Source organism: Salvelinus namaycush, chromosome 6 (genome assembly GCF_016432855.1).
Source record: "Salvelinus namaycush isolate Seneca chromosome 6, SaNama_1.0, whole genome shotgun sequence".
Classification (NCBI taxonomy): Eukaryota; Metazoa; Chordata; class Actinopteri; order Salmoniformes; family Salmonidae; genus Salvelinus; species Salvelinus namaycush.
In genome coordinates, this window is record NC_052312.1 from 22,803,014 (window position 1) to 22,828,499 (window position 25,486).

General features: G+C 41.8%; 1 protein-coding gene across 1 annotated transcript in view; it reads left to right on the top strand.

The window, feature by feature from the left end:
* Positions 1-586: 586 nt before the first annotated feature.
* LOC120049039 (microtubule-associated protein 11-like) overlaps positions 587-25,486 on the top strand; it is a 29,646-nt gene continuing 4,746 nt past the window's right edge. Inside the window, exons 1-9 of the mRNA XM_038995298.1 lie at positions 587-834; positions 7,102-7,486; positions 8,816-8,911; positions 9,342-9,471; positions 9,750-9,836; positions 12,440-12,560; positions 12,985-13,132; positions 13,542-13,603; positions 23,544-23,757. Coding sequence (XP_038851226.1) covers positions 587-834; positions 7,102-7,486; positions 8,816-8,911; positions 9,342-9,471; positions 9,750-9,836; positions 12,440-12,560; positions 12,985-13,132; positions 13,542-13,603; positions 23,544-23,757 — 1,491 coding nt within the window. The remainder of the gene's footprint in view (positions 835-7,101; positions 7,487-8,815; positions 8,912-9,341; positions 9,472-9,749; positions 9,837-12,439; positions 12,561-12,984; positions 13,133-13,541; positions 13,604-23,543; positions 23,758-25,486) is intronic.

Here is a 25,486-nt window from a genome sequence, read left to right on the forward strand (position 1 = left end):
CTAGGCCTCCAGTGCGCATTCACAGTCCAGAGCTTCCGGCGACGGTTCCCAGTCCAAAGCTTCCGGCGACGGTTCCTAGTCCAGAGCTGCCAGCGACGGTTTACAGTCCAGAGCTTCCGGCGACGGTCCCCAGTCCAGGGCTTCCGGCGACGGTCCCCAGCCCAGAGCTTCCGGCGACGGTTCACAGTCCGGAACCTCCTGCGACGGTCCACGGTCCGGAACCTCCTGCGACGGTCCACGGTCCGGAACCTCCTGCGACGGTCCACGGTCCGAAACCTCCTGCTACGGTCCACGGTCCGGAACCTCCTGCGACGGTCCACGGTCCGGAGCTTCCAGGAAAGGCGTCCAGTCCAGCTCCAGGGCAGGAGCCTTCCTCTGCGCCGGTGCCCAGTCCAGGCACGGCATCCAGTCCCGCTCCATGGCAGGAGCCTTCCTCTGCGCCGGTGCCTAGTCCAGGCACGGCGTCCAGTCCCGCTCGGAGCCTTCCTCTGTGCCGATGCCCAGTCCAGGCATGGTGTTCAGTTCTGCTCCAGGGCAGGAGCCTTCCTCTGCGCCGGTGCCCAGTCCGGGTACGGTGTCCAGCTCCATGGCCGGAGCCTTCCTCAGCACCGGTATCCAGTCCGGGCACGGCGACCAGCCCAGCTCCAATACGGGAGCCTTCCTCTGCGCCGGTGCCCAGTCCAGGCACGGCGTCCAGCCCAGCTCCATGGCTGGAGCCTTCCTCTGTGCCGATGCCCAGTCCAGGCACGGTGTCCAGTCCAGCACCAGGGCAGGAGCTTTCCTCTGCGCCGGTGCCCAGTACAGGCACGGCGTTAAGCCCGGCGCCATGGTCCGGTCTGGGGGGGGGGCTTTGACCCGCACCGGAGCCGCCACCGACACTAGTCACCCCCCCAACCCCCCCATTTTGTTTCAGGTTTTGCGGTCGGAGTCCGCACCTTTGGGGGGATACTGTCACGCCCTGACCATAGAGAGCCCTTGTTTCTCTATGGTGTAGTAGGTCAGGGCGTGACTAGGGGGTATTCTAGTTTATAATTTCTATGTTGTGTTCTAGTTTATATTTTCTATGTTGGTGTTTTGTATGATTCCCAATTAGAGGCAGCTGGTAATCGTTGTCTCTAATTGGGGATCATATTTAAGTAGCTATTTTTCCCACCTGTGTTTGTGGGATATTGTTTTGTGTTTGTGCATGTGCACCACGTAGTCACGTTTAGTTGTTCGTTTATTTGATATATTTTGTTTTGTTTAAGTTTCTCTTTGAATTAAATATGTGGAACTCAACATCCGCTGCGCCTTGGTCCCATTCTTACGACAGCCGTGACAGGCGGTGAATACATATGCACGCACCACTTTTCCGGAAATTTTTTGAAACAAGTCACTTTTTTCATTTCACTTCACCAAGTTGGACTATTTTGTTTATGTCCATTACATGAAATCCAAATAAAAATCGATTTAAATTACAGGTTGTAATGCAACAAAATAGGAAAAACGCCAAGGGGGATGAATACTTTTGCAAGGCACTGTACATATACAGTACATTTAACACACAGATACTTGCGCTCGCACGCACACACTGTACTCCGTCATGCTTGACAGCTTAAGTGTGAGTCATGGAAGCTCATTGAAAGGCCCTCTCACAGGTCTCAGTGGCTCAGCCAGCCAGGCAGCGCAAGTGGTGTCAGGTGACCATGGGGCGCATATAAAGTTACATCATCTGCTTGTGTGGAAATGAATGGTAGTCCGGGCCATATGTATCAAGCGTCTCAAAGTATTTTATCATTTAGATCATACTTAATCAGATCATTGTGGACAGGGAGGTCCTGATCCTAGATCAGCACTCCTACTCTGAGACTAGATAAATACGGGCCCAAATCTGTCTCTGCTATCTAGCCAGTCCTATGATCGTCACTCACAAACATAGCAGTTGGCTGTACAGCACAAATTGATCTGGGACCAGGCAATAACAATGCCACTGAAGCCTCTGAGTACCAGGATGTCAATATTGATTAAATATCTTACTAGCACGTAATAATCAGTATAAAACGTGTACACAAAGGTACACATGTCTTTGGCAGAACAAGCTGTGATTTTTGTAGAGAATCTGTGACTGTCTGGAAATGTTTAAGTAATCTTTTAAACAATATGGCTAACAACATGTATGATCAAAATAGGCACATGTTCAGTAGAAAACTGAAGAAATTGTCTTGAAATGGAGGAGGCACTACCAGAACTTGTCCAATGAAAACACAAATTTCCGTTTCAATACGTTTTCTGTTTTCATGCCCAGGGAATAACGGAAATATGTTTTAAATTTTATTTGAACTGTTAGATTCAAAACGTGCATAGAATGTGGAAGTTAAAACAACTGCTATCTCTTTCACTGTGTCTATCTATCTGCCTTCTCTATGTTTTACATCCTTATGAACTACAGTTATGGCGGGTGTATTAACCTAGGGCCCATTTCGCTGCCTCCATGTTTGTTTCTTTTTTGTAGTTTTTGAATGTCTTGATCAAGAGTCACAGAGATGGAGGTTTTAACAGAAAAAGAAGATGTTGAATGATGTTGATTGTTCAAGAACATGTAATCATTTTTAACATGTTACAAAATCCATTACAAACTCAATTCAATGTACCATCCAGGAACTACAACCATTTCACAAACAAACAAACACTAATAAAACAGCTATTTCTTGCCTTAGAAAACAGTACATTTCGGAAAAGGGCTTTAAAAACGATAGCTTGCTGTATTTATCGTTACTTTAAAAATATATATTGTTGTATATATTGTATTTATTATTTTAAGGTAAATAGTGTAAAAAGTTTTGACTGGAATGCACTGTTCATTTTTTTGTTTTCAAAACATTCAAGAGCTAACGGAAACATACACACATTGATACACCATTTACTTATGTTGATTATCCCAATTATTATAATATTAACAATATTACACATTAATACAAAAACACAAAACATTTATAGTACTTGACCCAAGTTACTACAAGTTTATGAAGTATTTATGCATTAAAAGAATGGCAGGAATGCAACCACACACACAGACACACACACAGTGGTGGAAAAAGTACCCAGTTGTCATACTTGAATAAAAGTAAAGATACCTTAATCGAAAATGACTCAAGTAAAAGTGAAAGTCACCCAATAAAATACTACTTGACTAAAAGTCTAAAAGTATTTGGTTTTAAATATACTTAGGTATCAAAAGTAAATGTAATTGCTAAAATATACAGTACCAGTCAAAAGTTTGGACACACCTACTCATTCAAGGGTTTTTCTTTGTTTTTACTATTTTCTACATTGTAGAATAATAGTGAAGACATCAACTATGAAATAACACATATGGAATCATGTAGTAATCAAAAAAGTGTTAAACAAATGAAAAAATATTTTATATTTGAGGTTTTTCAAAGTAGCCACCCTTTGCCTTGATGAAAGCTTTGCACACTCTCTGCATTCTCTCAACCAGCTTCACCTGGTACAAGTGTCACACCCTGCTCTGTTTCACCTGTCTTTGGGCTTGTCTCCACCCCCCTCCAGGTGTCGCACATCTTCCCCATTATCCCCTGTGCATTTATACTTGTGTTCTCTGTTTGTCTGTTGCCAGTTTGTCTTGTCTTGTCAAGCCTACCGGCGTGTTTTTCAGAACAGCAGGCAGGCTTACGCCTGTTTCCTTGAGCCCGTTTTCTAGTTTTCCTGGTTTTTGATCATTTTGCCTGCCCTGAGCCTGCCTGCAGTTATGTACATTTTGCCACTGGATTACTGACCTCTGCCTGCCCCCGACCCTGAGCCTGCCGCTCTGTACCTTGAGAACTCTGCCCTGGACTACCAACCCCTGCCTGCCCTTGACCAGTCCTGTGCCTGCCCCCTGTTTATATAATAAACATCCATTATTCGAACTGTCTGCATCTGGGCCTTTTCCTGAGTCATGATAAAACGACCAAGTCCATATTATGGCAAGAACAGCTCAAATAAGCAAAGAGAAACGACAGTCCATCATTACTTTAAGACATGAAGGGTTACTTCTGCTGTGGAGGGTAAGTTCATTAGAGTTAACTGCACCTCAGATTGCAGCCCAAATAAATGCTTCACAGAGTTCAAGTAACAGACACATCTCAACATCAACTGTTCAGAAGAGACTGCGTGAATCAGGCCTTCATGGTCGAATTGCTGCAAAGAAACCAGTACTAAAGGACACCAATAATAAGAAGAGACTTGCTTGGGCCAAGAAACACAAGCAATGGACATTAGACCCGTGTAAATCTGTCCTTTGGTCTGGTGAGTCAAAATTAGATATTTTTCGTTCCAACCGCTGTGTCTTTGTGAGATGTAGAGTAGGTGAACGGATGATCTCTGCATGTGTGGTTCCCACCGTGAAGCCTGGAGGAGGAGGTGTGATGGTGTGGGCATGCATTGCTGATGACACTGTCTGTGATTTATTTAGAATTCAAGGCACACTTAACCAGCATGGCTACCACAGCATTCTGCAGCGATACGCCATCCAATCTGGTTTGCGCTTAGTGGGACTATAATTTGTTTTTCAACAGGACAATGACCCAAAGCACACCTTCAGGCTGTGTAAGGGCTATTTGACCAAGAAGGAGAGTGATGGAGTGCTGCATCAGATGACCTGGCCTCCACAATCACCCGACCTCAACCCAATTGATAAGTTGGACCACAGAGTGAAGGAAATGCAGCCAAATAGTGCTCAGCATATGTGGGAACTTCTTCAAGACTCTTGGAAAAGCATTCCAGGTGAAGCTGGTTGAGAGAATGCCATGAATGTGCAATGCCGTCATCAAGGCAAAGGGTGGCTACTTTGAAGAATCTAGAATATAAAATATATTTTGATTTGTTTAACACTTTTTTGGTTACTACATGATTTCATATGTGTTATTTCATAGTTTTGATGTCTTCACTGTTATTCTACAATGTAGAACATTTTTTAAATTAAGAAAAACCCTTGAATGAGTAGGTGTGTCCAAACTTTTGGCTGGTACTGTACGTAATATACTTAAGTATCAAAAGTAAAAGTATACAAAATTTGATATTAAGCACATTTCCTGTTTTTTAAATTTATGGATATCCAGGGGTACACTCCAACACTCAGACATAATTTACAAACTAAGAATTTGTGTTTAGTGAGTCCCCCAGATCAGAGCCAGTAGAGATGACCAGGGATGTTCTCTTGATAAGTGTGTGAATTGGACCATTTTCCTGTCCTGCTAAACATTCAAAATGTAATGATTACTTTTGGGTGTCGGGGAAAATGTATGGAGTCAAAAGTACATTATTTTCTTTAGGAATGTAGTGAAGTAAAAGTATAGAAAGGTATAAAAAAAGTTGTACTTTAAAGTATTTTTACTTAAGTACTTTACACCACTGCACACACACACAAACAGAAAACACACAATGCACATAAAAAGCAGTGGTATGCCCCAGTGCACAAATTTATATACTGACAATATTATAAGAAAGTTTCATTTTGTTGCTCAAAACATGTTACAAATAGAAGTGATGGGATTACTACTTTCAAGTAGATTTGGAGGCAGCTCTGCCTGCCAGACTGATGTTTAACCAACTCTGGATTGAGTAGGTTAAACATCATCCTTGGAGGCTGAGCTGCCTCACAGGCTAGTCTGAAGGCTTATTTCTCGCTTGTGCGGATTGCTATGGTACTGTGATAATAATACTTTTCTGTATTATAATACTCTCCACTATTGACTTGAGGGGAACCATGTTACATATTGTATGTCTGTTTGAGAATTAATGGTACTGTACACTACTGAAATAAAGAGTTCTTGTCTCATGTCGAGTTGAAGCATACTCACCTGGAATCATGGAATCTTCTTTTCTCTTTTTTCAAAGTCTTTTCTCACTGCCATTCAAAAAAACATTCAATGGGCATCATTATTGAAAGTGGAATATGGTCTTGAAACATTGAAATGTAACTTAAATACACTGTCCCTCCACCATTGAGTATTATTGATTGAATTGATATCATTATGATTTAATACATTTGTATGGGTAAACCAAGGAAATATTTCCTAGGGTAAACCGAGGGAATACAGAAGTACTTCTCTAAACCTACATTTATTATTTTTTTTAAACATAATGTACTGGATTGATAGGAATTCTATTCTCATTTAAATTGGGACTATTCTACCATACTTGAGAGCATACATTTTGCAGACATCGAAGGTAATATTTCAGAAAGACATATTTATTGTATCACTATCTTTTTTCTTACTTGAAGTTGTTTATACTTGGTTTTAGACCTTGGTACATATCTGCGTGCATTCATTCATCGTTTTTTTTCTTCAATTGTATGAAATAAAAGCAAATATTTCCTGACCAAAGCTTTTGTCTGTGATCCTAGTGTGGCTTCGAGGTGCTTATCTATTTAAGATTGAAATAGAAATAGCAAATCTCTCTAGCCTTTGTTGCAAATTGATCACATTATCAGGTTTTACAATGGGATTAACGGGATTTTCAATTGACAAGATCAAGTGTTGTTTCCTTCATTGTCAAACAAGCTCACAGTTTTTAATAATACATTAACTATTTAGCTACAACATGTAGGGTGAAAAACAATTTCAAATGTATTGGGAGATTATTTGGGTCTACCTAAATGGTGAGAGAAAGGTTTGATATCTGGGCCTCTGTTAATTCCACTTATCAGCAGTTGAATACTCCTGCCTAGTTTTAAAATTCAGCTCTTTTTCTCTGTGGTCGACTGGTTGTACTGTAGTGCACTGCACAGCTATGCTGCACAGTGAAAGCGTCAGTCGCAGGTTCACCGACTGATGATGGACACAGTGAATTGGATTTTAAATGTTTATTATTATAGAGATATTTGTAAAAATAGGCCAACTATCGATGCTGGTCATACACTAAGAATATTAACCCCCGAGTGGGTTTTGAATAGTATTAGCTTGTGTGATTGTATAGCAAGCTATCAACAGGATACATAATCTAGCTAGCCATGGTTCTAATGATGGAATCGCAATGTGAGTATTTTATGTATTTCCCTGCGGTTCCCATCACGGACCTGTCCGACCCGTCAAAATACCGAACTCTCCCCCGGCGCAGTCACCTCTACCTCGGCGAAACGGTACAGTTCTTGCTGGTCCTGCGGTCCAGAGATGGAGCGTCGGGCTCGAGCGGGACAAAGGGAAGCGGGTCAGGTGACAGCGGTACCCGGGCTTGGAAGGAGCTGGTAGGGTCCCTCTCCGCTGTAGCAAGTGTCTGCCCCGGAGAGAGCCGACATCGCTCCCAACTTCACCCCCACGAGTTCCAGAGAAGCTACAGCGACGACTGTGTAGACGAGGATCCCGACGACGTTGACTTTGCTGCGGGAACAGTCCACACAGCGAGAAGGGAGTCAAGGAACCGAGGTTTCAGAGAATGCAAGCCGCTTCTCATACACAATAATACGGGGCGTGATGGACGGCAGTATCGGCGCGCACCGGTTCAGGTAATATGAAATTATGAATGACTGTAGTCATAATTGGACGGAACAATGGCACAATGATTGGACTATACACATAACAACTAGCTAATACCGTATTGAGTGTTATAATAGGCTACGTGTACACCTGCTGTGTAAAATAGGAAGTGCTGACATTTCCTGAGCATGTAAGTGAAACGCTCGTGCAGCAGAAGTACACATGTAAACCACAACAGTCAACCAGACCTTTTTTTAACTTCCTGTAAGCACTGACCTATGACAGTTGGAACAAGCCAAAATACTGTTTGACAGTAGAACTGGGTTCAAATACTTTTTGGAATAATTTCAAATAACCTACTTTGTGCTTGATTGAGCATGCCTGTTGCAATGGAACCAATAGAACAGTTCCAAAAATGTAAAGCCAGCCCACCTGGCACTCCAGGCAGACTAAACCAAACGCTCAAAACAGTCAAAGTATATGAAAGATTTCAAGTAGTATTTGAACCCAGGTCTGTCTGACAGACAGCTTGTTATTGTGGCAAGGAGCACAGGTTGGTTCTAGCTACAGTCACTGTGATGACATTCAAATAGACGCCTCAAACTTTCTTTAGTCTTAACCAACCAACACTTCTTTCGATTCGTCCAACCTTGACATTAAGAGAGAGGGAGAGAGAGCTTGTGTAAGGAGTATTTGCTCACACTTGCCTGTTATCAAGCCTCGCAGGACAGACAGCAATAACCTACTAATTATTTTCAGACTACTTTGGCAGAGAATTCAGACATACATGCCAACTCAACCTCATAGGCAAACAAATTAACTTAACCTTGAGGTGTTGGCAATCGAGGGTAACAACCACCCACTATGATAGTCAATAGTAAGCGTGGGACAAATAGAGAGAATGAATGAGTATTTTTTGCACACATTCCTATTTGTCATATCCTCTGTGAAAGACAGATCCCTCTTCTTCTATTACATTTGACCATAATAATAATAGTGTACTAGCAGGTGGAGTGACATCTGTATCGATAATCTATAGTGCAAATATAGAATACAAACTTTATTTGTCCCTACATCCCCCTCCTCCATTGTTTACATAATATTCTCTCTCTCTCTCTCTCTCTCTCTCTCTCTCTCTCTCTCTCTCTCTCTCTCTCTCTCTCTCTCTCTCTCTGTATGCCTCTTTCTCTCTCTCTCTTTCTTTCTTTCTTTCTTTCTTTCTTTCTTTCTTTCTTTCTTTCTCTTTCTCTCACTCTAACTCTCTCTCACACACACTCTCTTTCCCCCCCCCCCCTCTCTCTCCCTCTTGCTTTCTCATTGTTTGTAATAGAGTATTTCTGTCTCTTCCTCTCTCCTAGTCACCCATGGACGAGCCAGTGGTATTGAACGAGGAGGTCATATTCCCTCTGACCGTCTCATTGGACAAACTCCCCGTCAACACACTCAAGGTCAAGGTGAGAAGTCATGCAGTGTGTGTGTCTGTATGTGAGTGAGTGAGTGAGACAGAGAGAGAGAGACAGACAGACAGACAGACAGACAGACAGACAGACAGACAGACAGACAGACAGACAGACAGACAGACAGACAGACAGAAAACAGGACAGACAGTGTCATTGTCTTTTTCTCTACTCATCTCTCTATCTGTGTTCCCATCATATCTCCATTTCCTCCCCAACTCTGTTTTGTCTCAGATTGTAGTGACTATACCCTATGCATGTCCATAATCTTGTCATAGCCTCTCTATGCATGTTTATAACCTTGTCATAACCTCTCTATTCCCGTCTATGTCAGATTGTAGTGACTCTATTCACGTTCATAACCTTGTTATAACCTCTATGCATGTTCATAACCTTGTTGTAACCTCTTGTTTCCTGTCTATGTCAGGTCATAGTGACCGTGTGGAAGCAGGAGGAGGAAAAGGCAGAGATCAGGGAACATGGTTACCTCACCATCCTACAGCTGAGGAGCCCCACACACACCTTCAGACAAGACCTTAATACCTTCAAAGCCCAGGGTCAGGGTCCTTCACTCTCCAGTGCCTCCCTCTGGGTTGTGACTGAGAAGGATAATGATTATCTTAGATTGTAAAACATAATCTCAATTCACTGTAAGGCCTACCAAATGAGTATAGGCCTACACATTTAAAGTACATTTTCAATATTAAGTAAAACAACGCAATTCACGAGGATGAACAACTGCAATATACATTCAGTGTAAAGTGTATTAAAAGTGACCCTCTCTATTTTTCTCCCTCTTTTTCTCCCCCCGTCCCCATTTCCATCCCCCGTCCAGTCAGCACCACGTTGAGTGTTCTTCCTCCACCAACTGTGAAATGTCAACAGATGACTGTCTCCGGGAAGCACCTGACCATCCTCAAAGGTGGGGGAAGACTACAAAAGGGTTCTTGGCTGTCCCCATAGGAGATCCCTTTTTGGTTCCAGGTAGAACCATTTTTGGAAACGGTTCTAAATGGAACCCAAAAGGGTTCTACCTGGGACCAAAAAGGTTTCTTCAAAGGGTTATTTTAGGGGGACAGCCGAAGAACACTTTTAGGTACTAGGTAGAACCTTTTTTTATTAAAGTGTAATACCTTTACACACTGCTATATTGTGATGGGGGAATACTAACATTGTTGCACCTGACCGTTCTCAAAAGTAGGGAGCAGAGGGGGGCTTACTCTGTTAAACTTGGGCCATAGTGTGGTTTATTTATTTATACTCCACTTTGCATCATGCCAAATAACTCCCCTTAGCTGTGTGTTGTTCACTATAATCCAACAATATGCGTTATTGTTTGAGTATAACCTATTCTATACTTAACCACAAATGCTTATGACCAGGAGTTTTTTCTGACCACCTGATAAGAAAAACCTTTAGGCCCTCGCTGTAGCCTGTCACTGTGAGGGTAGGGGCTAAGAATATATGAGTCCGATAACTCCTCTGAAGCAGAGCCAAGAGCTCCTGACTCCTGGTGAACAAAGTTAAGTTTGAAACAAGGCTGAGCTGGTTTAAGGAAGCGCTTTCGCTTTTGAAGAAAGGGGTTTAGCCACAGAGAGCCACTGAACTGTGTCCTAGTCCTCAGCCCAGGGCTAAGATCAATAACAACCCTCTCATGTGTAAAATCCTGTTAATTCATTGTATTTAATGAATCAACAACCAGGATAATCACTGACTCTCTGGTGGTACCGAGTCTGACCCAGTAATAGTGCAGGTTCATAGTTAGGTTGGGCCCATTCAAAAGCAAAGTCCCCAGCTAGCGATCACGATCCCATGTTAACAAAGCGTCTTTTAGATATTAAATCCATAAATGGGAGGACCTGATCCTTGATAAACACTCATACTCAGAGACGCTTTGTGAAATACAGGCCCTGGACAATAGCAGAGCTCCACCCAATGTTCAAAGGGCAAAGGGAGAGAAAAGTATTACAAATAACCAAGACCTTCTTTAATAGATGGTTAGGAAACATGTCCCAAGTAATTAACTACACCGACAACAGTGTTATCACCGTGTTATCGCAGTGTTACACAATAGCTCAATAGTTTATATAGGTAGTAGCTCTTACGTGTACATGCTGTACAGGATATTGGCTCACATATGTGGATTTATATTTACAGTATGTGTAGTAGAGCACCCTTTGAAATTACCCTGAAGTTTACAGTATTGTGTATTGTCTTTATGGGATGTGGATTACATTAGTGAGGGTTGTGTATTAAGCTTGGGCAATATACCGTTTATGCCATATACCGGGTTATTTTGAAATACAGACGGCCTACGCCACTGCTTATAACTATTAAACTATAACAATTCACATTGAAATGGGAGGTCTAGATATGTCATTCTCATTGAAAGCAAGTCTAAGAAGCTGTGAATCTGTTCTATGTTCGTTATTTCTATGCTTCTCGTTCTCAAGTTTAACTATTAGAATTTAAGCAACCAGGAAATGGCTGAGAGATTTCTGCATATTGCACCTTTAAGTATAACTATAAATTATATCCAGCTCAGGGATCCAGCTATGCATTTGGTTTGCTAACTTGCTAGCTAAGTGGCTAGATGTCAAGATCAAACTTCTTGGTTGCATTCAATCCCCTCCTGGATCAAGATCACTGTTGCCTAAATAGTTTTGTGCGTTAAAAATGTATAATTATAGCGCCCCCTGTGTGCACTTCCGGTAATACAGTATACCCTACTATGGTACAGAAACAGTATGACGGTATGAAAATCTGGATACCGCCCAACTCTATTGTGTATATAGCTAAATACCATGTATGTACTGTATATGAATGGTACCCATATCAAATCAAATCCAATCAAATTTTGTCACATGTACCGAATACAACAGTTGTAGACCTTACTGTGAAATGCTTACTTACAAGTCCTTAACCAATCGTGCAGTTCAAGAAACAGAATTGAGAAAATATTTACTAAATAAAATAAAGTAAAAATAAAAAGTAACAGTAGAATTACGTAACAATAACAAGGCTATATACAGGGGCCCGGTACTGAGTAAATGTGCAGGGGTACAGGTTAGTCGAGGTCATTTGTACATGTAGGTAGGGGAAAAGTGACTATGCATAGATGATAAGAGGATAAACAGCGAGTAGCAGCAGTGTAAAAACAAAGGGGGGTCAATGTAAATAGTCCAGGTGTCCATTTTCAATTGTTCAGCAGTCTTATAGCTTGGGTGTAGAAGCTGTTACGGAGCCTTTTGGACCTAGACTTGGCGCTCCAGTACCGCTTCCTGTGCGGTAGCAGAGAGAACAGTCTATGACATGGGTGACTGGAGTCTTTGGCAATTTTTTGGGCCTTCCTCTGAAGTGGAAGTGACTATTGTTTTTGACAATAGTATTATGACATCACCTAAACTTCTTCCTCTCTTATGCTTTCCTGTCTCCGTTTCTCTCTATCTCTCCTTCCCCCCATTTCCCCCCTCCCCCTCTATCCCTTTTCTAACTCCCTTCCCTCTCACACTCTCTCCCCCCCAGTATTAAACTCCAGTTCTCAGGAGGAGGTCTGTGTGAGGGATGTGAGAATCATTCCTAACTTCAACGCGTCCTACCTCCCCATGATGCCTGATGGCTCTGTGCTTCTGGTGGACAATGTCTGGTAAGTACAGATCTAGGTTATAGGATTTTGGGACCACCCCCATTACTAAACTTAACCATTAGGGGTGAAACAGAAACAGAAACTGACTGTAGATCAGTGCCTGATGGCTTTGTCCTCCTGGTGGACAATGTCTAGTACACTCCCTTAACCACAGATCTAGGATCAGCTTACAGTACTACTAATACCAACTTTTGCAGTTAAGGGTAAAAAAGCATCAGTGTCTGCCGGACAAGGTGCTTTTCAGGGACGCTGTTTATAAGTGTTGAAACATATTGTATATTTTGTTCTAAAATGTTGCATAAAGATATAATGAGTGTCTGAATGTCCCATACGGTTGTTTATTTTTTATGAACCTTGATCAGAATGTAAAAAGTACATAACTTTTGTAACCATGGCGATGCCATCATTTACTTCCTGTCTGCAGCCACCAATCAGCAGAGGTTGGAATGGCGTCGTTCCACAGGATGAACAGTAGCTCCTCTCACCTTCCGAGCATGCTCTCTGCCCTGGAGGAGCAGAACTTCCTGTTTCAGCTGCAGCTCAGGGACCAGCCGGAGGAAGAGAGCAACGAGGTGAGAGGAGAGGAGAGAGGGAGGAATGGGGAGAGAGAGGGGGGGTATAGAGAGAGGAGAGAGGGACAGAGAGAGAGAGGGGGAAAAACAAGGACAATGTGTAATATCAAATAAATGGTCCTAGTTTGTGATGTAAAAGGCAGTGAGATACATTTCAGGTAATAAAAAATAAAAAATAAAATAATAATCTAAAAATCTAATTTTATTTGTCACATACACATGGTTAGCAGATGTTAATGCGAGTGTAGCGAAATGCTTGTGCTTCTAGTTCCTAATATTAATATGATATCATACTTAGTGTGGGATCATTTCATCTGTTTTAGATTAAACATATGCATGAGAAATCTGCCATGAATGTCCTTGTGGAGCATGAAATCATTTGAGGAATGTGTTTTGCGCTCTGCTTAAGGGTCTGGAGGTTCCTTTGGTAGCTGTGCTGCAGTGGTCCACCCCTAAACTTCCCTTTACCAGGTAGGTCTACAACTACTAATAGATAGAACTGGCTCATAATCACTATAACTTTCCCAAACACTCACTATACCTACTCCATTATAACGACCCCATTATAACTACTAGTCTTCCCCAGGTACAGTACATCTCCACCGACTATTAGTTGAAACCAGAGCCATATATTTAAGAGAGTTGGGCCAACTTTTAGAATTCTGAATATTGTTCTAATTCTAGACAGTCAGCCACATAGCTTTGCTTAAATATCGCCCATGTAATGTAAATGTAGCTAGCCTGGCTGCCATAGGATGTTGTAGTGTCATGTAAATGCATCATAATGCCCATTCTAGTGACATGCCATTCCCCATGTAATGTTAATGGGTCGCCAACATGGCTGCCATAGAATGTGGTAGTGTCACGTACAGTCGAAGTCGGAAGTTTACATACACTTAGGATGGAGTCATTAAAACTCATTTTTCAACCACTCCACAAATTTCTTGTTAATAGTAATTTCTTGTTCTTGTAATTTTTCCAACAATTGTTTACAGACAGATTATTTCACTTATAATTCAATGTATGACAATTCCAGTGGGTCAGAAGTTTACAAACACTAAGTTGACTGTGCCTTTAAACAGCTTGGAAAATTCCAGAAAATGATGTCATGGCTTTAAGCTAATTGACATCATTTGAGTCAATTGGAGGTGTACCTGTGGATGTATTTCAAGGCCTACCTTCAAACTCAGTGCCTCTTTGCTTGACATGGGAAAATCAAAATAAATCAGCCAAGACCTCAGAAAAAATATGGTGGGCCTCCACAAGTCTGGTTCATCCTTGTGAGCAATTTCCAAATGCCTGAAGGTACCACATTCATCTGTATGAACAATAGTACGCAAGTATAAACACCATGGGACCACGCAGCCGTCATATTGCTCAAGAAGGAGACGCATTCTGTCTCCTAGAGATGAACGTACTTTGGTGTGAAAAGTGCAAATCAATCCCAGAACAACAGCAAAGGACCTTGTGAAGATGCTGGCGGAAACAGGTACAAAAGTATCTATATCCAGAGTGAAACGAGTCCTATATTGACATAACCTGAAAGGCCGCTCAACAAGGAAGAAGCCACCGCTCCAAAACAGCCATAAAAAAGCCAGACTACGGTTTGCAACTGCACATGGGGACAAAGGTTGTACTTTTTGGAGAAATGTCCTCTGGTCTGAAACAAAAATAGAACTGTTTGGCCATAATGACCATTGTTATGTTTGGAGGAAAAAGGGGGAGGCTTGCAAGCCGAAGAACACCATCCCAACCGTGAAGCACGGGGTGGCAGCATCATGTTGTGGGGGTGCTTTGCTGCAGGAGGGACTGGTGCACATCACAAAACAGATGGCATCATAAGGTAGGAAAATTATGTGGATAATTTGAAGCAACATCTCAAGACATCAGTCAGGAAGTTAAAGCTTGGTCGCAAATGGGTCTTCCAAATGGACAATGATCTCAAGCATACTTCCAAAGTTGTGGCAAAATGGCTTAAGGACAACAGAGTCAAGGTATTGGAGTGGCCATCACAAAGCCCTGACTTTAATCCTATAGAAAATTTGTGGGCAGAACTGAAAAAGCGTGTGCGAGCAAGGAGGCCTACAAACCTGACTCAGTTACACCAGCTCTGTCTTTAGGAATGGGACAAAATTCACCCAACTTACAGTGGGAAGCTTGTGGAAGGCTACCCGAAACGTTTGACCCAAGTTAAACAATTTAAAGGCAGTGCTACCAAATACCAATTGAGTGTTTGTAAACGTCTGACCCACTGGGAATGTGATGAAAGAAATAGAAGATGAAATAAATAATTCTCTCTACTATTATTCTGCCATTTCACATTCTTAAAATAAAGTGGTGATCCTAACTGACCTAAGACAGGGAATGTTTACTAGGATTAAATGTCAGGAATTGTGAAAAACTGAGTTTAAATGTATTTGGCTAAGGTGTATGTAAACTTCCGACTTCAACTGTAAATGCATCATAAAGCAGAAACCTCAATGGCCCAACCATAGAAATCCTGTATGTCGTTATCAATAAGACGTCACAATAAGGTGCAGAGCATTCGATGGCGCATTTGCCGATATACTGTTAGCTGATAATGTTTACTTTGCAAGCTACCGGACCAGTAGAAACTTTGTACAGCTGGCTAAACATAGTGGTAAGTAGACCTAATGTACTTTTTTCACTAGGCCTACCTTGCAAAGTTAGCTAACATTATCCCCTTTCAACATTGTTTTTAAGAGTGTTTAATCACGAATGCTGCTGACAGACGTGATAGGCGACACACTAGCTTAACACAGTTTCTCTGGACCCCCCCCCCCCGCAAGGTCGGTGTTTGGCCCCCGAATCCGACTGTTTTCCATACTGAGTATTGCCAACCCAGACAGTATTTCCAGAGACATTGTGTATTATATGTCCATTGTGCTGCACACAATTTAAAATTAGTCTTGAATGATACATGCCAAGATACACCAGAGATGAGATAAGGGACTGTTGGTATTGCAACCACACAATTCAAACATCAGTTCACCAGTATGAAGACGAAATCGCAAGCCCTCAAGAACTGTTGTCCGCTAAAGATGATAATCTGTTTGCATCTGCCAATTTATTGGCTGTCCAGTATCCAGACGACCTGTCCCCAGAGCTTCCTATCCAGTTAATCTCTTTCCGTTTTGTGTTGATGCTGGCAATTAAGGAGAATGAGAGGCACAATTAAAGATGTTACAGAACTGCTGCATTTGAAGCACCACTCCCTTCTGCCCAGTTTCCCTGATGATAATATGGCAATCAAGCTGTTTTTGCCATCACAGCAACTTGCTTCTGCGGAGTGATGGTTTTCAAAACAAAAACTCACAAAGAACTACCTAAGAAGCATTAGGCTCTCGGTCTGATATGCGCTTTTGAACACCTGAGTAAGCGCCACTCATTGCACTGGCGCCGTCGTAGCCTCGTAGCCACGGCATTTGTTTACAGATATCCCCTCATACTTTCAATCAGTTAAATTTGTTATTTTTCATGGTCTGAGGCACTTTTTCAGTCACATTCCTGAAGCCCAAAAAACAAACACGTAGCTTCTTAGTACATATGTCAATTTAAAAGATTTATGAATTACTTTTTGGAGGGTTACTGTCAAATGTATTTATTAAATAAATAAAAAATAGACATCGATGACAGGCGCATGGGCCCTCAGAGTTCGTGGTCCATTCCATCTTGTGGAGACTGCCGGTACGCAGGTGAGGCTACATTGATTCATGGACCACAAATTGGCTAGCTAGCTAATAACAAATAACGTCAATATGGCTAGTTAACAAGCTAACTTTACGGGGATAAACTAGATGACTATATTCAAATGTTGTTTGATTTCCTTGCCATCTACGGTGGTGATGACAGTAGTCCGACTGACAACTTTACCAGGACGAGGACTTGCCGATGTCAAGTTTTTTCCAAAAGCCAAATCTCTGACGAAGCAAGCTAAATGACACATGTTGCTAGCTACATGCCAGATGGATAGGCTACCCTCAAATGTCAGAAAATACATGATTAATTGATGTTTACTAATCATGAAAAGCGTGCAGTTATTTGCTGTATAACTCTGATGATGTGTAGTTCTGACTATGCATTTCAAGTGCTGATTATATTAAAACCAAATAGTTATACCATTTATTTAGTAATTTATTTAGTAAAACGGCACATAGTTGTCAATAGTTTTAGCGGAGCTGCGGGCTTCCTTAACCCCCAGCAGCTAAATCGAACACTGCACTGTATTGCAGTGTTGCCAACTCCTCAATAAGGAAAGTAGCTATTGGCTGTCCTAAAAGTCACTAGAAGTCGCTAATTGACGTCATCGCCTAATTTGCATAATTGGCCATGTGCATGTAATTGTGATGGACGCTGTAGGAGAGAGGAATAACGTCGTGGGAGAGACAAAATGTGAGTAAAAAACACCCTAAATATGTTTAGAACTACAAATTAACTTTCTTCTGTCGATTCTTGGTTTTTTTAATGTCACAATTCCAACCCTCCTCCTTTATCCGGGCTTGGGACCGGCAAAAGTGACCCAAAAGAGACACTCTGGCGGAGTTACTTAGTTTTTTATTATTTTTTGTATTTTTTTTGTATTTCTGTTTAGTTTTCTTAATTTGGTTTGGTATTTAACCTTATGGTCCACTTAGGAGCCTACAACAAGTCACAGTAAAACATGAACATTTTTAACCATAACATTTTTTACATTTTTTTGTATACAATCTACATTAAAACCTGTTGAGGATAGAGGGCGCTATTTTCACTTTGGGGAAAAATCGTGCCCAATTTAAACGGCCTCGTACTCTATTCTTGCTCGTACAATATGCATATTATTATTACTATTGGATAGAAAACACTCTCAAGTTTCTAAAACCGTTTGAATTATATCTGTGAGTAAAACAGAACTCATTTTGCAGCAAACTTCCTGTCAGAAAGTGAAAAATCTGAAATCGAGGCTCTGTTCCAGGGCCTCCCTATCAATTTGCTTGAAATTTATGACTATACATGCACTTCATACGCCTTCCACTAGATGTCAATAGGCAGTGAGAGGTGAAATGGGGATCCTAGGTATATCTATGGTCAAAAGAGAGGTCTTGGAATGACAGGACCCCAATTTCCTTTATTCAGGAAGACGCGGGATGGACATCAGCTTTGGCTTCTGAAAAGCTTTCCTTATAGACGGCTAATATCTCCGGCTTTGATTTTATTTGATAAATGTGACAATATCATCGTAAAGTATGTTTTTTCAATATAGTTTTATCAGATTATTGAATTTTTTTCGGGAGTTTTGGCGTGTTCGTTCTCTGCGTTTGTTCACGATGGACAGCTTCGCGCCACTTGGCAAGTTTTGCTTGCTAATTCGAGAGGGAAAAAGGACATTCTAAAACCAAACAACGATTGTTCTGGACAAAGGACCCCTTGTGCAAGATTCTGATGGGAGCTCAACAAAAGTAGGACCCATTTATGATGTTATTTCATATTTCTGTCGAAAATGTTTACTATTAGTTTCCGCCCAGATTTTGGGCGCTCTCTCGCTATAACGTAAGCTGCATGTCGTACTAAAGTTATTTTTAGAATTCTAACACGGCGATTGCATTAAGAACTAGTGTATCTATCATTTGCTGTACAACAAGTCTTTTTTAGTAACGTTTATGATTAGTTATTTGGTCAGAATAGGTGAATGTCAGAAATATATCCGGAGATTCTGGAAAATAGTTGCTACATTTTCACAATGTATAACCACGGATTTCAGCTCTAAATATGCACATTTTCAAACAAACCATATATGTATTGTGTAATATGATGTTATAGGACTGTCATCTGATGAAGTTTATGAAGGTTAGTGAAATAATTAATATCTTTTGCTGGTTTTGTCGCTATCGCTACTGTTGCCTTGAATCAATGCTGTTGTGTGGTTGGCTATTGTAGTAAGCTAATATAATGCTATATTGTGTTTTCGCTGTAAAACACTTAAAAAATCTGAAATATTGGCTGGATTCACAAGATGTTTGTCTTTCATTTGCTGTACACCATGTATTTTTCATAAATGTTTTATGATGAGTATTAAGGTATTTCACGTTGGTCTCTATAATTACTCTGGCTGCTTCGGTGCTATTTCTGATGGTAGCTGTGATGGTAGCTGCAATGTAAAACTATGATTTATACCTCAAATATGCACATTTTTCGAACAAAACATAGATTTATTGTATAACATGTTATAAGACTGTCATCTGATGAAGTTGTTTCTTGGTTAGTTTGGTTGGTTCTTGGTTAGTTTGGTTGGTTTTGTGCAAGCTACCTGTGCTGTGAAAGAAATGTCTGTGCTTTTTTGTATTTGGTGGTGAGCTAACATACATATACGTGGTGTTTTCGCTGTAAAACATTTAAAAAATCGGACATGTTGACTGGATTCACAAGATGTTTATCTTTCATTTGCTGTATTGGACTTGTTAATGTGTGAAAGTTAAATATTTCTCAAAAATATATTTTGAATTTCGCGCTCTGCCTTTCAGTGGAATGTGGGAGGAGTTCCGCTAGCGGAACCCCGGGGCTAGACAGGTTAACAATCTAAATGGACCAAGAAGAGACAATAGAAAAATCTGTCAATGGCAATGTGAGAAAATTATGGTAACTAGTCTGGCCCTAATTCAGGTTAATTGTTTTTTTTCCCCAGACCCCCCTCCACACACACACAGGCTGTGCTGGCTCATGGAAGAGTGAGTCATTGTCATTTTGGTCAAGGCTCTCTATGGCAGGTTCAGCAACTGAGGGAGCTGACTTAAATGAGTAAGCAGCTGATGTGCCAAAAAGCTGCAAAACATTATCAGGCAGCTGGTGCTCATAGCAAGCCTCACCAGACAGCTTCAGTCCATATCGAATGTACGGGATGGAGTTAAGGGTCTGCAGGGACATCCAATTTCTAAGTTTGCTTTTTACCACACTCATCTGGCTGAATACTCTCTCGACTTCAGCATTCGAGTGTGGCAAGGACAACACAGACACAGCAGCCATGGCAAGTTCTTGAAACGGGTTGATATCAGGTGCATCCCTGAACTTCCACATCTCACTCCAGAAGCCCAGTGTGTTTTTTGTCTCATTCCATTTACTAAGATGGATGGCACGCCATTGCTGGACAATCTTGTCTATCTCTGCAGGGGAGCAGCCAAGGAGCTTGGCTAGTTTTTCTATTTCTCCATGGATCTTATTGTGCTTTAGAGTTTCCTCCACATTGAAAACTGACATGTACTGCAATGCTTCAATGTTGTCCGGCAGTCTCACCCTCAACTCATTAGTGAGGGAGATGGTGAAGGCTACACACTGCTTTCGGACATTGTTTTCATCCTCAGGCGCAAGGTGGAGCTCAGCTGCCTTTGACTCAAAAAGGTAACCAAGGCACGGTTTGGGACTGATGTATCCATCTATTGGCCCTTTGAGTACATCAACATTTGCCAGTGGATTCAGCACCCTGCTGCTCATAGACTTGATCAGGCTAACCAAGCTGTCAAGTAGCTTAATAGGATCTACTTGCGCTCCCTCAAAAGCCTTGATGGCCAACTGTACCTCACCCAGCACTGACGTCAAAAAAGTAAGATACAATATGTTTTGAGGATCACTGTACATGGAGTATAAAACCTCAGCCATGTAGCAGTGTTCACTGGACTTGGTGACTGCGAAATGCAGCCTAAGCTCCTCCCACTGGTCCAAAATGCGTGAAACCGCGGGTTCAATGGAGAGCCAACGTGTGGCAGGTTTCTCCCCACAGTTGATGGTCTCATATATGGCCTTTTAGGCCTCCCTGCGCTTTGGAGACACTGAAAACCAGTTATAAGTCTCTCGTACCAAGTACTCCACACTATGGGGGATGGTGTAATTGGAAGCATGACTTACAGCAAGCTGCAGATAGTGGCACACACAGCGAATAAGAACCAGATATTTGAGGCCATACTCCTCCTTCAGCACTTTATGGACCCCATTGTTAATCCCCGTCATAACAGAGGCATTGTCAGTCCCTATCCCCAGGTGTTTCTCTTTTTTAAGACAACACTTCTCGAGGAAAGCCACAACAGCACGGGCTATAGATTTGGCATCTCCTCCCTCCAACTCAACAAGCCCCAGAAATGTTGATACAATTGTCTGCTTGGTGTAACTAAAGTACCTTATCACAACCCCCAGGTACTTAGAAACACTTACATCCGTGGACTCATTGAGGAGGAGGCTGAAATGCTGGTCACCTACATCTGCGACCAACTTTTTCAGAAAGTATGGTGCTAGAACACCATTAATCATTTCGGTGCATTTTGAAATGGGTAGCAGCAGTGGAGTCTGAGAAAGCAGCTCTACATGCTTCTCCAATGTGATCACATGCCAGCATGGAACAGTGTTCAGTGATAGCTAATGCCATGGTGGCCTCAGCCTTTTTTGCAGAGCAATTTTTTTTAACCATAAATGGCAGCTTGTTTTGGCTGGAACTGTTATAAGGCTTTGCTTTTTGAGTATGTTTTTGAGTTGTCATGTGTTTTTTTACATCACTAAGTTTGGCGTAGAAATGAGCCTTACAAAACAGGCAGTATGACCGTGTATCATCTCCAATAAACGGCTTCAACCAGCCTTTTAATTCAGGGTTTGATTCCCACTCCTTTCTGTATTTTTGAGTGTACAGTTTAGACTGAGACATGATGAGCTAGCCAGCTAGATGTTTAGCTTATGTCACAGAGAGGCACACATGCAGTGGACAAGGTGAGTAAGTGACTGAGGCTGTGTGAGTCAAATGCAGTGATTTATTTTAGACAAAGAACATTTTACATTTACATCCCGCCCCATTTACATCAGCCAGCGGCGGCTTCCCGCATGCTCGATTCATTTGCAGTATGGACGCGGAGGGGTGAACATCTCCTGCTCTGACTGCAGCTGGGAGGGATTGCTGCGCGAGGACTGGGCCGCCTGTGAGTGCTTTGGGACGGGGGTGGGGGCCACGGCAGCAACCGCTGCTCGTTGAGAAGAGTAAGAACGATATGTGCTTTCACGTCAGAGTCTCCGAAAGTCTCCAATAACACCAGAAAAAGTCGCTAGATTTGTCGCTAGTCGATTTTTTGAAAATGTGTTGCTAGAGGGGTCTGAATACTTGCTAAATATAGCAACAAAGTCGCTAAGTTGGCAACACTGCTGTATTGTAACGTTTTATTGATAACGACCTATTAAATTACTCGAGGGGCAATGTCATAAATCCTAAAAGTTCCAGAATGGGGTGAAAATGGCAGCCATGTTGGTCAGTGAGAAATCCAAAAAACTACTCAAATTGAAATTAATTTCAGTAGATGTAACGGGGTGAGTGACTCGTTGCCCGGAAGTCAGGCGCAGGAGAGCAGAGATGGGTGATAACAGGAGAACTTTAATATACACCCTGGCCCAAAGGCACAGGCGAGGCAGCACAAAGCACAACCACGGTAACATGAACCGGATTAAACAAAACAAACAAACCTAGCGCAAGCCAGCCTATAGCGTAACACCCCACACAAAGAACAATTCCACACACAGACAGACATAGGGGAAACAGAGGGTAATATACATTTAGTCTGATGAGGGAATGTGAACCAGGTGTGCGGGAAAACAAGACAAAACAAATGGAAAATGAAAGGTGGAGTGGCGATGGCTAGAAGACCGGTGACGTCGACCGCCGAACGCCGCCCGAACAAGGAGAGGGACCGACTTCGACGGAAGTCGTGACAGTAGAGGCATAGTCCTGATTTTACTTATCCAGGAAAATTAAGGCATATGATATATAAGAAATTGTGTAATATAAGTATTGTTAACCTAAAATATTGTCATATAATTATAAATCCAGTTTATATGGAATCTGCATACATCTTCTGTATAAATAGCCTCTAAAATATAAGTAAGACCATAAATGTATCAATTTTTGTTTTCTTGGAAAGCTGTGAGTGCTATTATATGATACAATATCAGTACTTGTTGAATTTACAACTTGTCTATGTACTTTCATCAACTGATTTCAGCCAGTGTATGGCTGTGGATTAACTACATTGTTTGAATGGAATGTTGGCATATTGGCAGTTAATCTGAAAAATGTATAGAATCATTCCTCTAAAACTGACTGGCTAGCTAGCTAACAAACATACAATGCAGATACATTCTTAAAATCCAATATTGTACACAGTATCTTATCACAGCACTGGCTTGTCATGGTTGACCAACTCCCTCACCAAGATGGCTGACCTTTATCCCATCATAAGAAAGTTAATAGTATTCTAATTCCTAATTCTATGGGGTCAACTCTTTAAATACATGGATCTAGTTGGAACTATCCCATAATAACTACTCTACGTTGACTAACTGTCCAAATATACCTACCCCATTATTACTCTGCTACTTAACTTCCCTTCTCCAGGTACATCTCCACCCACTACCAGCTGCCCAGCGTGAGACTGGACCAACCCCGGCTGGTTATGACAGCTTCCTGTCCCAGTGCTGTGCAGCCACAGGAGCACTTCCGGGTCAAATACACCCTACTAAACAACCTGCAAGACTTCCTGGCTGTAAGACTGGTCTGGACGCCCGAAGGTGAGGGGATGGGAGAGGAGAGGGAGAGGAGAAGAGATGGAATGATTATGGAGGGAGATGAGGTGAGAGGGAGGGAGATGTAGAAAACGGAGAAGATTAATAATTTTTACACAAAAAAGAGTGTGATCAAGCAAGAGAAAGAGTGGAAGAGAGGGATAGAAAAAGAATGACAGAGGGTAATGACAAATGGTCCGTTAGAAAGAGACCGGGAGAGAGTGAGAGATAGTCCAGGGAGAGGATCATACACACTGAACTAATAAATACAGTGGCTTGCAAAAGTTTTCACCACCTTGGCATTTTTCCTATTTTGTTGCCTTACAACCTGGAATGAAAATAGATTTTTGGAGGGTTTGTATCATTTGATTTACACAACATGCTTACCACTTTGAAGATGCAAAATATTTTTTATTGTGAAACAAACAAGAAATAAGACAAAAGAAAATAAAAACTTTAGCGTGCATAACTCTTCACCCCCCCAAAGTCAATACTTTGTAGAGCCACCTTTTGCAGCAATTACAGATGCAAGTCTCTTGTGGTATGTCTCTTTAAGCTTGGCACATCTAGCCACTGGGATTTTTCCCCATTCTTCAAGGCTAAACTGCTCCAGGTCCTTCAAGTTAGATGGGTTCCGCTGGTGTACAGCAATCTTTAAGTCATACTACAGATTCTCAATTGGATTGAGGTTTGGGCTTTGACTAGGCCATTCCAAGACATTTAAATGTTTCCCCTTAAACCACTCGAGTGTTGCTTCAGCAGTATGCTTAGGGTCATTGTCCTGCTGGAAGGTGAACCTCCGTCCCAGTCTCAAAACTCTGGAAGACTGAAACAGGTTTCCCTCAAGAATTTCCCTGTATTTAGCACCATTCATCATTCCTTCAATTCTGACCAGTTTCCCAGTCCCTGCCGATGAAAAACATCCCCACAGCATGATGCTGCCACCACCATGCTTCACTGTGGAGATGGTGTTCTCGGGGTGATGACAGGTGTTGGGTTTGCGCCAGACATGATGGTCAAAAAGCTCAATTTTAGTCTCATCTGACCAGAGTAGCTTCTTCCATATGTTTGGGGAGTCTCCCACATGCTTTTTGGCGAACACCAAACGTGTTTGCTTATTTTTTTCTTTAAACAATGTTTTTTTTTTTGGCCACTCTTCCGTAAAGCCCAGCTCTGTGGAGTGTATGGTTTAAAGTGGTCCTATGGACAGATACTCCAATCTCCACTGTGGAGCTGGTCTCTTTGTTGCCTCTGATTAATGCACTCCTTGCCTGGTCCATGAGTTTTGGAGGGCGGCCCTCTCTTGGCAGGTTTGTTGTGGTGCCATATTCTTTAAATGTTTTAATAATTGATTTAATGGTGCTATTTGGGATGTTCAAAGTTTCAGATATTTTATATAACCCAACCCTGATCTGTACTTCTCCACAACTTTGTCCCTGATCTGTTTGGAGAGCTCCTTGGTCTTCATGGTGCCACTTGCTTGGTGGTGCCCCTTGCTTAGTGGTGTTGCAGACTCTGGGGCCTTTCAGAACAGGTGTATATATACTGAGATCATGTGACACTTAGATTGCACACAGGTGGATTTTATTTAACTTCTCTGCGCTACGGATCCCTTTAGCGGGATCATTTTCCTAAACAACCACTGAATTGCAGGGCGCAAAATATTACTAAAAATATTTATAATCATGCAATCACAAGTGAAATATACCAAAACACAGCTTAGCTTGTTGTTAATCCACCTATCGTGTCAGATTTTGAAAATATGCTTTGCAGCGA